The sequence below is a fragment of the Cervus elaphus genome, chromosome 33, assembly GCF_910594005.1.
Source record: "Cervus elaphus chromosome 33, mCerEla1.1, whole genome shotgun sequence".
NCBI classification, from domain to species: domain Eukaryota; kingdom Metazoa; phylum Chordata; class Mammalia; order Artiodactyla; family Cervidae; genus Cervus; species Cervus elaphus.
The window spans coordinates 3572813-3589176 of record NC_057847.1 but is presented as its reverse complement, the minus strand read 5'-3'; the positions used below and the strand labels follow the sequence as shown (position 1 = coordinate 3589176).

Below are 16364 nucleotides of genomic sequence, written 5' to 3'. Positions count from 1 at the left end.
CACAGGGCCTTCGGGCTGTCCTTGCGCACAGAAGTGTCGTCCAAGGGGGGAGCAGGTGTGGGGCCCTCAGCAAACACCCAGAGAGCCTGCATGTATTCAGCAAACAGTGAGACGATTGTCAAGTGCCCAGGAAAGGACCAGACACTAAGCAGATGCTGAATAAATGTTCGTTCCTGTTCCTCTTTCGTATCTTAACAGGAGGAGAGAGCAGGCCACATGTGCTTGTGAATCAGAACATACAGGAAAGCTGGAGCGCCTGAGTGCAGGGGAAGGGTGCACATCGAGGGTGACTGACGCTTGCCGCAGGGAGACCACAGCCAGCTTGCTAAAGGGCTGGGCGCACCAGGACCCCAGAGGCGGCGCATGGGGGTGGGAGGCTGCATTTGGCCCTGCTTGAGGCTAATGCTGAACCTTTGGCCCTTCTGCACCAGCACAGTGCTGGGCACGCAGAGACATCACATCTATTTGTCTAAAGAAGCAACAGAGCGAGGGTAAATGGGTGCAGGAGTGGGCAGGAAAAGGGAGGTCTGCTTTCACAGTCCCAACACTACTCTTTCTGGGATTTTTAAAAAGCTGTTCCCTCCTTCAGAGGGCAGCCTGACGAGAGAAATCCCAAGCTGTATCCCTCTTCTTGTGCCTGACCCAGCACCTGTTCCCTATCCTGGGTGGGTGCCTTTGCTTTGGGGGAGAGAACGTTTTATTTCACTAGGAATTTCAGAAGCACCACTAATCTCTCCTTATATTCAAACAAGTTAAACTGGATCAGGTTAGATTTCAGAAATAAACCCATAAACACACTAGAAAACAAAGTTGGAAAATTTCCTTTTAAAATTTCACAGTGGAGAAGAATGAAAGCTGACAGGTAAAAGCCTACATCAACCACCGGATACAAAATAACCAGACTATGAACAGGTCACTGATACAAACGGGAATTCAGATAGCTTGAATTACATAGGGAAAACAGAGACCACACAGAATTACAGCAAAATGCAGTTCCCACTTATTAGTTTGCCAAATTTCAAGAGATCAGTCTGGCTGTGTTGGTTCTGGTGGGACCCTCGTGTGTGTAAGTGGGGCAAGCTCCATGGAAGACAGACTGGCCTTCCTACTCCTTCCCTCCCCACACTTAGGAAAATGTCCTGTGTGGTCCCCTCCTTCTCTTGCCTTAAGAAGTGAAAGAATGTGAGTTGATTGATGTGAGTCACAGATAACTCACCTCACTTCCAAGAAGGTCCTTGAGTGAGGGTGCTGTGCTTAGGCCACAGGGACGCTGGCCTCTTTTCCTGCTCTCTTCCTTCTGCTCACCCTGGTCTAATGCCTGCAGAGAAAGTAGGAGGCGTATCCAGGCCTGGGACATCTTGGGGCTTCCAGGGGCCTCTGAGCTGTTGTCCACATGGCTGTAGCTTCCAAGAGAAACCACTGAGATGGCCCTACCCTTTTCAGGGTAGTGGAAATCTGCCTGCTGGGCAGGCCTGGGACTCTGGGGCTTGGGGCTCAGGGGCTTACAGGGCACTCTTTGGCTTCCAAGTGCCAGGTAGCAGGTGGAGCCTGAGGGAAGGGTGTGGCTGCTCCCAGCCTGCTGCCTCCCAGGACTGGTGGGTGACAAAGGCCAAGACTTTTCAGGAAAGGTACTCAGAGGTAGGTATTCACCACTTTCCCGGGTACTTGTACATTTGATAGTTGGTTCACTTTTTCTCCTGTTATCTGAAGAAGCCAAACTGCTGGATGACAAAGGTGTGGGGGAATGTGTCGGTGTCCAGTGATCTCTAAAAACACAGCTCTCCTTGTGTTCCGCCTGCTTCTCACAGTCGCTATTGGTCTCTGGTGGAAAATGGCTGGGGGTATTCAAGATTTCTGGTCCTGGAATCAGACTTACTAAGGAGGGTCTTTTGGGCCCTTGGGCATCTTTGCTTTTCAGAAATGTGCGCCAGGAACTCTGGCGCAACCTGCCCTTTTCCTTCTGGTCCTTGAAAGAACATGGAGAACATTCACCAGTGTTCTCTTTTTCTAAAACTCTTGACTCAAAAAAATGTGCAAAGGTCTTATGAGCTGAGGCCAACCTCGCCCTGAGTCTTTTCTCTGGAGTTTTGAGTCTCTTGGCGTCGCACCTTTCTGAGGACTGTCTTCTGCTACCCAGGTCCCTGGGCATCTCCACGCGGCCCACTTCCATCAGCCCTGGGACTCCTTGACTTGAGCCCTGGAGGCCGATCACCGGAAAGGTGCTGGCGTGCGCGTTGCAAGGAGTCCCAGCCTGGCCCGAGGCGCTCTGCGCGCTGCCCGTTGGGGGTTGACGGTCGGAGCACAGTTCCTCGAGGCCAGAGGAACCCCCAGGGTGGTCCCCTCCCGGGCTCTCGCCGGCAGAGGGCTTGCCTTTTCGGAAGGAGATTACCTTGGGAAACGCCAGGAAGTTTCCAGGCTCCCGCGATGCGTGGCGGAGCTGGTGGGGCGGTCTGGGCTGTTGGAGTGCACTCTTACCGGCGCGGGCCTGGGCGCCGGGCTGCTTGTCGGTGTCTGCATCGCCCTCTGCTGCGCACACCCCTCGCGTCTCCTCCGGGCTCGGGGGCCCTCGGCTGCCCGCGGGGTGAGGGCCCCAGGCCTCGGGCTCCCCAGCAGCTTCCTCCCTGGCCGCTGGAGTCCTGGACCTCTGGCTGGCCCCAGGTTGGCTCTCTTCCATAGGCGCCCCTGTGCTCAGCATGTCCCCCGCGCGATCCTGGGAAAGCGTTTTTTTCCTCCCCGGGGGCCAATCTTCCGAAGCAGCCTGGGGGATCAGAACTATCCCAAGCTCTGAGGCTTGGGCCACCTGCCGAAGAGCCCCATCGTTACCTCGCAGGCTGCAGGCTGCTGGCAGCTCACAAACACACTCATTGCCACAAGTTTTTGGCTTCCCAGCCAGAGGAGACTCACAGGGGGTCGCTCCAGCACTGTGGGGAGACCCTGGTCTTTCCTCTGGAAATTCACAGGACTGTGTTTTTAGCAGAGGACCCATTTTCCTCCTGGTGGCCTGCAGCCCTTTCTGCTCAACAGCTATAATGATGAGCGTGCCCCTAGAAGACGTGTCTGCTTTGGGCTCTGTCTGGAGGCCCTCTGCAAAGGGTGTGGTATCACCCTTGTGCCCCTGTTCACACTCCTCATCCCCACAGCTGCAGTGAGACATGCTGGCTGCTGCGACTCCTGAAAACCCCTGCAAGGCATGTTTTGTGAAGCTGGGATCTGGAACAATCACGTCTTCTGCTTCCTTTAAAGTGTCTGCTCTGCTTGATTTCAGGGTCGTCTCTGGAGCATAGGAATTATCGCTCCCTCTGGAGCAAACTCCCCAGTCTCTGTTCAACACCAGTGACCCGCTCTTGCTGGGATGCTGTGGGAACTTGGCCGTAGCAGATGGCTTTCTTTTTTCACTGAGGATATACTTTGATGTGTAATTGCTGGTTTGGTCTCCTGGCTCAGCAGAAATGTCCTGAAGATGCTTCTGTACATCACTCACGTCCTCAGCATCTGGTGCCTGGCCAGGGCCTCGGGGCTCCTCTGGTCTGCTTTCTGGGCCGTGTCTGGGCTTGCACTCTACTGGCACTGGCTCTTCCTCTGCGGTGAGGCCCACCAACTCTGCAGTAAGGCATGAAGAGACTGGGCAGGACCTAGAATCCTGTCCTAACTGGTTTTCCAGCCAAAGACATTCAGAGGGCATGTCTTGAGAGGCCCTTTTCCAGCTCAGAGCCCTGAGTTTGTACTGATCCTTCAAAGGAAGAGCCTTCCTTTGGGAAGTAGGAAGTACGTGAGACAGCTGGGTGGGAACAGGGTGAAGAGGGGTTTGTGTTATTGGAGCCCGTTCTGCTTCCGTCCCTTCCTTTAGATGGGTCCCAAACTTCACAAAGTTCTGCCCTAAAGGATCCTCAGAGTTTCTTAAGGGAAATTCTGCTACAGAGTGGGCCCTGTTCAGAGTCCTTGTGAGCCAACAGCAGTGCCCCGGGAGTGCCCTGCCCTCATCATCAGTATTTTCTGGGGCACTATGGTGAAACTTGGCATGTAGGAGGCAGGATGTCCCTAAAGGAAGCCAGCAGGTGGCATCAAAGCTGGACTGGGAGCAGAGCAAGCCTGTCTTCGATGTGGGGTCTGGAGGACATTTTTTCCCTGTCCTGGCTCCCAGAGGAGCTGTGCTATTCAGCGGGCGTCCCCTCTCCCTGTTGTGGATATTCGGCCAGCTCTGGCTCTGTTCAGCACACCAAAGAAGGAGGGGCCAGACCAGTGGGGTGCGCAGATGACTCTCAGACCTGGATTTCTGAGGAGAAAGAACAGAGAACCCTGTGATGTCTTGGACAGTCACCACCTTTGCTGGTGGGGGGCTGTAACTACCTGTACACCCTGGTGCACAGTCCCGCGTAAGGAGAGCAGCCCTGCCTGGGGGCAACTCTAGCTCTGGGCCAGCCACGTCCTCCTGGGGGATGGCGCTCACTTCTCCAGCAACTGTAGCAAAGGTTGGTAATGCACTCTTGTGAGACTCTTCCTTGAAGTCAAGGCACAGATCTACTTCCTCCTTTGGGTCAAGCCCAGGGACATCTGTCAAATATTGCTCCTGAGGGTTTCCAGACACTGGGGTGTCAAAGCAGCCCTTGTGTGCTTTTCTGTCCTCGGAGGTGCCGGGTGGGGGGAGGCAGATTCCCTCTAGGAGGTCACCAGGCAGGGACTCTGTGTCAGAAGCACTTTCAAAGGGATCAGTTTTGGTGTCTGATTGACTTTCACTCTGGTGGGACAGTGTCTCAGAATCATCGTGGTCTGTTTTCTGGCTCCATTCCTGTTCCCCTGGTTCTGCGGGAGGAGAGGGGAGCTGCTTATCTTCAATGTCACCATGACCTGGCAGGTCACTTGGCTCTGCAGTCTGGAAGGGCAAGAAGAGAAGATCAGAGACAAGGCCTAAGGACATCTGTACACACGTACACTGTCCCTGCCTCCGTCAGAAGGAAGAAGGCTTAGAAATGTCTCATTAGTTCCCCACGTGCCCCTTGAAAGAGAGATAAATATGAAAAGCTACCTTTTATTAACACAGAAAAGAAGTGATGGAGTCAAACCCACACAATAGGGAAAAAGTGTAGCACATGGTTAGAGCAACCGTAATTAAAATAAGTGGAATGAGCATGGGCAGTTTAGTTAACAAAATGTGTGAGTCATGGTGAGGAGCATATCTCTGCCTCATGATTTCAGCAAGAAAGAGCAAATGAATATATGTTTGTTTTGTGTTCTGTTAGTTCTTATGCAACCAGCTGGATTAAAGTCAAAGTTCATTCACTTAGAAGTGTTTTCTGAGTTACGTTTGCTGCTGCCAAAGGAACAAGAGAACACACACACACACACACACACAAGGATTATTGAAGTTGCAGTCATGTATCAAGATGTTATAAATGCCCAAGATAGCTTTGAGAACAGGAGGAAAAGTAGGTGCTAGTATTTTCATACTGTCCTTCTCTCATTACACATTTTTCAATCAACTTGCTATAACATCATTTATATGCATCTTCTTAAAAGTATACAAACTTGAGCTTTTTGACAAATGTATACGCCCGTGTATTAGATTGGCCAAAAATTTCATTTTTCCATAACCTGAAAACCTGAACAAATTTTTCTGGAAAACCCAGTAACTACCAATATGATAAAAATCCTGAGTATTTCCTTTTCCCAGAAATGTCCCTGCTCTTCTCCAATCACTCTTCATCACCTCTCTTCCTCTCTGTGACCTGTTTCTGCCACACAATCTAGATTTGCCTTTTCTAAAAGTTTCAGATGATCAGAATATGCAGAATGTATTCTTTGAGGACTGGCTTCTTTCTCTCAGCACAGTATTTTAGAGATTCACCCACATATCCCGATTGTAGCATGTACTATACATGCTACATATACAAAGCAACACTTTGAAATTTGTGATAATGCTACCCAGCATTTAGTTATCTAATGTTCAAAGATTCCCCAGGCCAGGAGCAGGACAAACACTTCCAGCTAAGGCTCCTCTCACACAAATTTTGTACAAAAGTCATGCAACCAGTCCTTCCTAAGTACATATTCTGAGGACTTGTCATTACAGGTTTCTCAAAATAAATGTGTTTTTAATCTTCTTCAGTTGAGAGGAGAAAAGCAGACAAACACCAAAGAATGTGATGGTGATGTGTAAGGTATATAAACTAAAAGGTAGATTCAGAAAATAAAAAATAATATGATACTATCTTAGCATCAGATAATTTAGTATCATATAGTCTCAAATATGTTGCAAAGCAGGAAGGAGTTGGGAATAGGAAAAGAAACATTAAAAATCAAACCATCTGGGAAGGAGGGCTTTGTGGTGGCCTTGGGGTATCCAAGACAAGAGAGGAAGTCCCCCTAGTCTGCTGTGGACACTTGCTCCAGAGGCCCAGCTTCCAGATGGCAAGCCCCTCACTGTACATCAGGAACATAGCCTCTGGCCTACAGACTTCCCACGGCCTGGCAAGGCCAAGAAGGTCTGATGTGAATATGCGTTGGCAAGCAGGGAGGGCTGTGTAATGGCAAGTCTGTGCTTCATGAACAGAGAATTGAACAGGGGGCAGGGGGGCAGCTACAGGCTCCTTCTCAGTAACTCCTGCCTTCAAAAGCACCTCTGTTCCCTCACCTTGATGACCAGTTATTAAACTGGGAAGGGACACCCTGACTTTAGAGCATTTCAGTAGTTCTTTCAACACTGTCATAGTTTGATGTCACCTCATAGACTCATATTGGTATCAATATTCACATGCTTCAGGCCTTTTGGAAGAATTCCAAAATCCCAAATTCCAAATGACCAAGACTATGCCAAGATGCTGGAGGTCTCATTCCTGTCCCTGGCCTCTGCTCAGCATCCCTTTACTGGACATTGCCTGGGTCTTGATCAGGGTCAAGCCTTTCTTTGACTTCCAGGTATTCAGACAAGAGGTCTCACTCTGTCTTAGTAAAAATAAAAAATTTTCTAAACTCTTCCAGGTTACAAAACTGGTATTGGGGCTTGGTTTCCCCAGTGGCTCAGTGGATAAGGAATCCACCAACAGTGCAGGAAACACAGGAGACATGAGTTCGATCCCTGGGTCAGGAAGATCCCCTGGAGAAGGAAATGGCATTCTGCTCCATTATTCTTGCCTAAAAAATCCCATAGACAAAGGAACCTGGTGGGCTACAGTCCATGGGGGTAGCAAAGAGTCGGATATGACAGAGCACATAAACTCAAACTCTCCCAGATTACAAAACTTGTATAGTCTATGCAAGAGCACTGGAAATCCAGCTTTAATAGTCCTTAAAGTGTATAAATCCCCTTCATGGACCACTGCTTTGTCATAGCAAAGGTGCTTGCATAACTCAATGAAGCTGTGAGTCATGCCGTGCAAGGCCACCCAAGATGGACGGGTCATAGTGGAGAGTTCTGACAAAACATGGTCCACTGGCAGAGGGAATGACAAACCACCCCAGTATACTTGCTGTGAGAACCACTAACTGTGTAGAAAGGGAAAAAGATATGACACGGAAACACGAGACCCCAGGTCAGAAGGTGCCCGATATGCTACTGGGGAAGAGAGGAGGACAGCTACTAATAGTCCCAGAAACAATGAAGCGGCTGGGCCAAAGCAGAAACGATGCTCAGTCATGGATGTGTCGGGTGATGAAAGCAAAATCCGATGCTGTAAGAAGAGTATTGTACAGGAACCTGGAATGTTAAGTCCGTGAATCAAGGTAAATTGGATGTGATTAAGCAGGAGATGGCAAGAGCGAACATCGACATCTTAGGAATCAGGTAACTAAAATGGACAGGAATGAGTGAATTTAATTCAGATGACCACTATATCTACTACTGTGAGCAAGAATCTCGAAGAAGAAATGGAGTAACCTTCATAATCAACAAAAGAGTCAGAAATGCAGTACTTGGGTGCAACCTCAAAAATGACAGAATGATCTCAGTTCGTTTCCAAGGCAAACCATTCAACATCATTGTGATTCAAGTTTATGCAGAAGAAGAATTCACCAATGCAGAAGAAGCTGAAGCTGATCAGTTCTGTGAAGACCTAGAAGACCTCCTAGAACTAACACCAAAAAAAGATGTTCTACTCATCAGTGGATTGGAATGCCAAAGTAGAAAGGCAAGAGATACTTGGAGTTACAGGGAAGTTTGGCCTTGGAGTACAAAATGAAGCAGGGCAAAGACTAAGAGAATTCTACTGAGAGAACACACTGGTCATAGTAAACACCCTTTTTCAACAACAAAAGAGATGACCTTACACGTGGACATCACCAAATGTTCAATATTGAAATCAGATTGATTACATTCTTTGTAGTCAGAGATAGAGAAGCTGTATACTGTCAGCAAAAACAAGACCTGTAGATGACTGTGGCTCAGATTATCAGCTTTTCATAGCAAAATTCAGGTATAAGCTAAAGAAATGGGGAAACCCACTAGACTAGCCAGGTATGACTTAAATCAAATCCCCTATGAATATACAGTGGAAGTAATTACTCAAGTATAATCCCTTGAATATACAAATTCAAGGGATTAAATCTAGTAAACAGCACCTGAAGAACTATGGACAGAGGTTTGTAATATTGTACAGGAGGCAGCGAACAAAGCCATCCCAAAGAAAAAGAAAAACCAGAAGGCAAAGTGTTTGTCAGAGTAGGCTTTACAAATAGCTGAAGAAAGAAGAGAAGTGAAAAGCAGGGGAGAAAGGGAAATGTATACCCAACTAAATGCAGAGTTCCAGAGAATAGCAAGGAGAGACAGGAAGGCCTTCTTCAATGAACAATGCAAAGAAATGGAGGAAAACAACAGAAGGGTAAAGACTAGAGATCTCTTCAAGAAAACTGGAAATATCAAAGGAATATTTCATTCAAAAATGGGCACAATAAAGGACAGAAATGGTCAAGACCTAGCAGATGCAGAAGAGATCAAGAAGAGATGGAAAGAATACACAGAAGAACTGTGTAAAAAAATCTTAATGACCTGGATAACCACAGTGGTGTGGTCACTCACCCAGAGCCAGATATTCTGGAGTGGGAAGTCAAGTGGGCCTTAGGAAGCACTGCTATCAATAAAACTAGTGGAGGTGATGGAATTCCAGCAGAGCTTTTTCAAATCCTAAGCCATGTTTCTATCAAAGTGCTGCATTAAATATGTCAGCAAATCTGGAAAACCCAACAGTAGTCACAGGACTGGAAAAGGTCAATCCTTATCCTAGTTACCAAAAAGGACAGTGCCAAAGTGAGTTCAAACCACTGGACAGTTGCAGTCATATCCCATGCTAATAAGCTTGTGCTCAAAACCCTGCATGCTAGACTTCAGCATTACACAAACCAAGAACTTCCAGATGTTCAAGCTGGGTTTAGAAAAGGCAGAGGAACCAGAGATCAAATTGCCAACATTTGCTGAATCATAGAGAAACCAAGGGAATTCCAGAAAAATATCTACCTGTTTCATTGACTATGCTAAAGCCATAACAAACTGTAAAACTCTTAAAAAGATGGGAATACCAGACCATCTTACCTGTCTCTGGAGAAACCTGTTCCATGCAAGTTTCTAACTGTTGCTTCCTGTATGGAACAACTGACTGGTTAAAGATTGAGAAAGGAATATGACAAGGCTGTTTATTGTCATCCTGTTTATTTAACTTATACACAGAGCACATCATGTGAAATTCCAGGCTGAATGAGTTACAAGCTGGAATCAAGATTGCCAGGAGAAATAGCAACAACCTCAGATATGCGGATGATACCACTCTAATCGCAGAAAGTGAAGATGAACTGAAAAATCTCTTGATGAGGGTGAAGGAGGAGAGTGAAAAAGCCAACTTAAAACTCAGTATTAAAAAAAACTAAGATCATGGCATCTGGTCCCATCACTTCATGGCAAATAGAAAGGGGAAAGGAGGATGCAGTGACAGATTTCCTCTTCTTGAGCTCAAAAAACACTGAGGATGCTGACTTCAACCATGAAATTAGATGATTGCTTCTTGGCAAGAAAGCTCTGACAAACCTAGACAGTGTGTTAAAAAGCAGAAACATCACTTTGCTGACAAAGGTTCATACAGTCAGAGCTATGGTCTTTCCAGTAGTCATGTACAGATGTGAGAACTGGAGCTTTACACTCCAGAAGGCAGAGCACCAAAAAACTGATGCTTTTGAACTGCGGTGTTGGAGAAGACTCTTGAGAGTCTTTTGGACAGCAAGGAGATCAAACCAGTCAATCTTAAAGGAAATCGACCCTGAATACTCATTGGAAGGACTGATGCTGAAGCTGAGGCTGCAGTACTTTGGCCACCTGATGTGAAGAGCCGACTCACTGGAAAAGACCCTGATTCTGGGAAAGATGAAGGCAGAAGGAGAAAAGGGCAACAGAGGATGAGATGGTTGGATGGCATCACCGATTCAGTGGTCATGAACTTGGGCAAACTCCGGGAGATGATGAGGGACAGGGAAGCTTTGCATGCTGCAGTTCATGGTTTCACAGAATCAGACATAACTTGGCTACTGACGTACAACAACAACAAAGCAAATAAATGCTGAATATGAAGAATTTTTTTTAAAAAAAAGCATTTATTCAATTGAATATTAGATTCTAAATCTTATGAAGAAAGTTTATTCCTCCTTAGTTGATTCAGGAGTAATTCTCAAATACGTAATTTCTAAGCACAAATCCATATAATTTCAAGGTTATGTCTAAGGGATGGTGTGAAATGAAATATTTCTTACCATATCCTGTATGTCACAGCTATCAGGGATTCTAGTCTTCCAAATGTAAATTTCTGAGACCAGGAAAAGTAATACTAGCCCTCCAGCAGCCATCAGCCACTTCCTCCCTGGTAAGCACTGAGGAGCTAAGGGGGATGCAAGAAAGTACCAGTGGCAGCCATCTGCCATATCTGCCACCCCTTACAGTAAATGAGGAATTAAGGATGTGAATAATCAGAATCTGGTCCACAGACAGCTGAGATGTATATGAAAGAAATGATTTCAGTAAGCCCAGATACTTGCATCTTCCCTTACATAGAAGAGTGGTAAATCCCTTGATGTGTGAGATCTGGTTTTCTTTAATTAACAGTGATCTTTTAATATTCAGATTATCCGCCCGAATATTCAGAAAGAGCAAATTAACAGAGATGGTGGTGGTCAGGCTCCCTGGCCCCACGGCCTCTTCCTCTTGCCCTCCGTTTTGTAAATACGTGGTTATGTAACAGCTGAGATCATTTACAGTACCAAGCACATGCAATGCCCTATATGAGCATGATCTGAGATGCCACTGTGGCTGTGTATGGCTGTGTCCACTGGGTTGACCATGAGAGGCGAGAATGCAGTGTGTCTGCTGCCACAGCTGCTGTGCCCATCAGGAGAGGAGAAACGTATCTGCAGTGCCTGTGACACCCCGAGTTTTCTTCCGCTTCCCCACTCGTGTCTTGCCTACCGTGGGTTCAACAAGCTGTGCACAGGGAGAGACAGTGAGACAATGCCCCTGCTGCAAACTTCTGTATCGTTTATATATAAACTCCTTCCCTGCCCCCTCAGAATCACCCAAGATACTGTCTCCCGGGCTTGAAGTCCTCACAATTTCCGCTGAGTAAACCCAACTCTCAACTTTTAGGCCAGGTTTATTTTTCAGTTGACAATGGTCTGGGAGTTGAATTTACAGGCAAAAGTACTCTTTTTGCTGAAGCTTAGAGTTTTTTTCTGGGGATAACGAGTGGATCAACTTTGTATGTTTTCTGCTTAAAGCAGAAAAACCCTCCCTGTTTTGTCATAGGCCTGGCACCTCCTGATTGTGTTCTTTCCATAACTTTATGAGGCTTCAAACACTAGGGTGAACTGTCTGGACTTTCTTCTGTAAGAACTGGAGAGCTGCACACAGAGGGTGTTTCTTCAGAGGGGTGAAGGGTTGGCAGACGGTACGTCAGGGAGATGAGAATGAGCGTTGCAATGGGCTCCAGCGCCCCGCGCCCACCCTCCTGGCTGTCACTGCTTCCATCACCTGCAACAAACCTGCTTCCCTCAGAATTCCTGCCCCGTTTCCCACAGCGCCCCAATTTCTTCTCAAACTCCTCAACAACAGTTTGCATTTTATCTCTACGCTTCATCTCTCATTCAGACTTTAAAGTACTTGATGACAAAACATAATATCTGTTTTAAATACAAATTCAGTCTCAAGCCATTAGTATTAATAAGTGGTATTATATTATCTTGCAATTCTATTGTTTTCTAATTTCCATTATGATTTGCTGTATGACGCATAATTTATTTAGAAGTATGTTTTAGTTATCTTTTTGTTTCTGATTTCTATTTAGTTACATTGTAATCAGAGTGTTGTCTGTATGATTCTTGGAAATTAGTTGAAATTGGCTTTTTTGCACAGTACAAGTTCCTGTTGAACCATGGGTAATCATTAGTTAAATCTATTTCACATGTAATCTGTGTTCATTAATCAAAGTTATTTTAATTGTTGCTACAAAAGACTTGCATGTCCTTCCAGTGGCAATAAACCTAAACAATAAGATTTCTGCCTGACTGTTTTGCGGAAACTGGGAGTCAGCTGCATCTAGCTCAAGCTGAGCTGGTTCAGACTGGATGGGAGCCCCGGACACTTCAAGCAGGAGTGTCCACTCAGTGACTTTTTGAACTTGAAGAGACAGGCAGCTTAGTTATCAATGTACAGGATGATGACATTATCACACCTTTTCCAATCACCTTTCCCTAAGCTTTATTCTTTAGCACCTAAATATCCAGAGGCCCTGGCTTCCCAGATTTTGTCTCCTGTCTTCACACTTGGCTGCTTTGCAAATAAAGGAATAAATTTTCCCCTGCTGCAAACCTCCTGTCTCAGTGTTCTGGCTTGAGACAAAAATGAGACAAAAAATGGACTTGGTTCTGTAACTCTCCACCCATTCATAAATGCTCCACAGGTATGTGGAATGATCGAATATTCTCTAATGTTCATTCAGCGTTTAGTAAGTGCTCATGAGGCTTGTTGTGTGTTAAATCCTTGTCAAGGCCTCAGCATTTTGACTAGTTTTTCGTCTGCTATTAAGAGCAGTAGGTTAACTCACCCACTGTAGTGCTGAGACAGGAGACAGATGGGCCCCAGTCTGGAGTTTCTCCCCTGTGGAAAAAACCCTATAAAAGCAGGATGATGGAGGAGGCCAGGCCCTGCCCAGATAAGATGAAAGACCACATATTCCTCATTCTTGAACTCAAGGAGACCTCCCTGGCTACATGTGTGCAGAAAGGCACCTTGGAGGTCAAAAAGGGAGGGGTCGTCAGCTCATAGTAGGTGATGTCAGCCTACCCATCAACCTCTTCACTGGAATCCATCTTGGCTAAGAGATGAACACACACACATGAGAAGTTCCTAAGATACACCAAATATGGACTCAGAACCAGGCAAATCAAAGTGATTGGCCAGAGGAAGCCCAGAAGAAATGCCCTAAAAGAGTAATTCAAACTACCATGAGGACATGATTCAATGACTCTCTCTTTGAGCCTGCCCACGTGTCTATCCACATGTACTCTTTTTCCCTCCTAATACTTTGTGGGAATTCTTTTCTGCAAAGCAAAGGGGCCAGGACCTGGTCACTGACCACTGATCAATTTGTTAGGATTCAGTGCTCTCACCGCCACCACCTGAATTCAGTCTCTGGCTGGGAACCAAAGACCCATTTCAAGCCGCTGCAGGCCACGGCCACTCAAGGTCAGTGCTGCATTTATCAGTTTCCTCCTTTAATTCTGTCATCTTTCATTTTACATGTTTCAGTGTTATGTTAGTAGATGCATACACAAGTTCTGGCTTTTTTTTTACTATTAAATAAGACTGGAAAATGTCAGTTTTCATTCCAATCTCAAAGAAGGGCAATGCTAAAGAAAGTGAAAGTGAAAGTGACTCAGGCTTTTCCGACTCTTTGTGACCCTGTGGCGTGTAGCCCACCAAGGCTCCTCTGTCCGTGGAATTCACAAGAGAAGAATACTGGGCTGGGTAGCCATTCCCTTCTCCAGAGGATCTTCCTGACCCAGGGATCAAACCAGAGCCTCCCACATTGCAGGCAGACTCTTTACTATCTGAGCCACCAGGAAAGCCTCAAGAATGTTCAGACTACTTTATAATTATGCTCATTTCAAATACTAGTAAGATTACGCACAAAATCCTTCAAGCTATGCTTCAGCAGTGCATGAACCAAGAACTTCCAGATGTACAAACTGGATTTAGAAATGGTAGAGGAACCAGAGATCAAATTGCCAACATTCATTGGATCATAGGGAAAGCAAGAGAATTCAAAATATATATATATATTTCTGCTTCATTGACTATGAAAAGCTTCGACTATGTGGATCACAACAAACTGTGGGAAATTCTTAAAGAGATGGGAGTATCAGACCACTTTACCTGTCTCCTGAGAAACCTGTATGTGGGTCAGGAAGCAACAGTTAGAACTGCACGTGGAACATGGACTGGTTCAAATTGGGAAAAGAATATGACAAGGCTGTATATTGTCACCCTGCTTATTTAACTTCTATGCAGAGTACATCATGTGAAATGCTGGCCTGGATGAATCACAAGCCGGAATGAAGATTGCTAGAAGAAATAGCAACATGAAAGAAATATCAACAACCTCAGATATGCAGATGATACCACTTTAATGGCAGAAAGTGAAGAGGAACTAAGGAAACTCTTGATGAGGGTGAAAGAGGAGAGTGAAAAAGCTGGCTTGAAACTCAACATTCAGAAAACTAAGATCATGGCATCCAGCCTGGTCATTTCATGGCAAATAGTAAGAGGAAGAGGTGGAAGCAGGGACAGACTATTTTTGTGGACTCCAAAATCACTGTGGATGCTGACTGCAGCCATGGAATAAAAAGATGCTTGTTCCTTGGAAGGAAAGCTATGATAAACCTAGACAGTATATTAAAAAGCAGAGACATCACTTTGCCTACAAAAGTCTGTGTAATCTAAGCTGTGGTTTTTCCAGTAGTCATATATGGATGTGAGAGTTGGACCATAAAGAAAGGTGAAGGCTGAAGAATTGATGCTTTTGAATTGTGGTGCTGGAGAAGACTCTTAGTCCCTTGGACAAGGAGTTCAAATGGATTAATCCTAAAGGAAATTAACCCTTAATATTCTTTGAAATGATTAATGCTGAAGTTCTAGTACTTTGGTTGCCAGATGCAAGAGCTGACTCATTGGATAAGACTCTAATGCTGGGAAAGACTGAAGGCAAAAGGAGAACAGGGTGGGAGAGGTTGAGATGATTAGACAGCATCACCAACTCAGTGGACATGACTCTGAGAAGCTCCAGGAGATAGTGAAGGACAGGGAAGCCTGGTGCACTGCAGTTCATCTGGTTGCAAAGAGTCAGACACCACTTAGTGACTGAACAGCAACTCTCTTCATCCCTAGTAAAGGTTTATATTTTAAAGGCTGTATTCTCTAATAAACTTAACCAACTTTCTTTGGGTTAGCATTTGCCTAGTATATATTTTTCCATTCTTTTGTTTTCAGTCTTTTTATGTTCCTTAAGTGTTTTATCCATAACTGATGTGTAGCTGGATTCTTAAGATCCAATATTTCAATCACTTAACCAGAGAGTTTAACCAGTGAGCATTTATTTGGGTTTCTACCTATCACCATATTTCACTCTTTTCAGCTCCCTTTCTCTTTTTTTCTCCTTGGGATTTGTTTATTTTTTAATGTGAACTCAACAATGGTTTGTTTAACACCATTTATTTAAAGGAATGTATGCTTTATTTCTGTGTTTTTGTTGCAGTGAGTATTTTAAGAAATACATAGAATGCAATGTGGTAGAATCAGAAGTTTCCTGCTTGCTGCTCACTGCAGTCTGGCTGTCTCTCCATTCACTCACTGAAATCAGGCTGGCAGAGGTCCCTAATGACCTCTGCATTGCCAGATCAAACACTCTGGCTTGTCTGCCTTCCTTTCTTCTTTGCCTCCTTCTTCTCTTCCTTCCTTTCTTCCCTACTTTCACTACTTTTCTGCAACTTTATTGAGGTAGAATTGACATAAGTAACTGCATATATTTCAAGTGTAAATAATTAATGTGTTTACATACATCTGTGAAACCCTGACCACAAGCAAGATAATGAACATTTCTCTTGCTTCTAAAAGTTACCTCATGATGCTTGTAATTCCTCCATCTTATCCTCCCTCACCGCATCCCCAGGGAATCTTTATCTGTTTTCTGTTACTATAGATTAGCTTGCATTTTCTAGAATTCCATATTAATAGAATCACATACTGTGTATTTTTTGTCTGTTTTTTCTCACTCAGCATAGTTATTTTGAGACTTGTGTATGTTTCATTTGTCAACAACTTGTTTTATTGCTGAGCAGTGTTCTGT

General features: G+C 45.3%; 1 protein-coding gene across 1 annotated transcript in view; it reads right to left on the bottom strand.

Annotated features, from left to right (window-relative positions):
• The window catches only part of ARHGEF4 (Rho guanine nucleotide exchange factor 4), a 296891-nt gene that overhangs the window by 180603 nt on the left and 99924 nt on the right, over positions 1 to 16364 (bottom strand). Inside the window, 1 exon segment of the mRNA XM_043894094.1 lies at positions 1217 to 4870. Within this exon segment, the coding sequence (XP_043750029.1) occupies positions 1217 to 4870 (3654 nt within the window).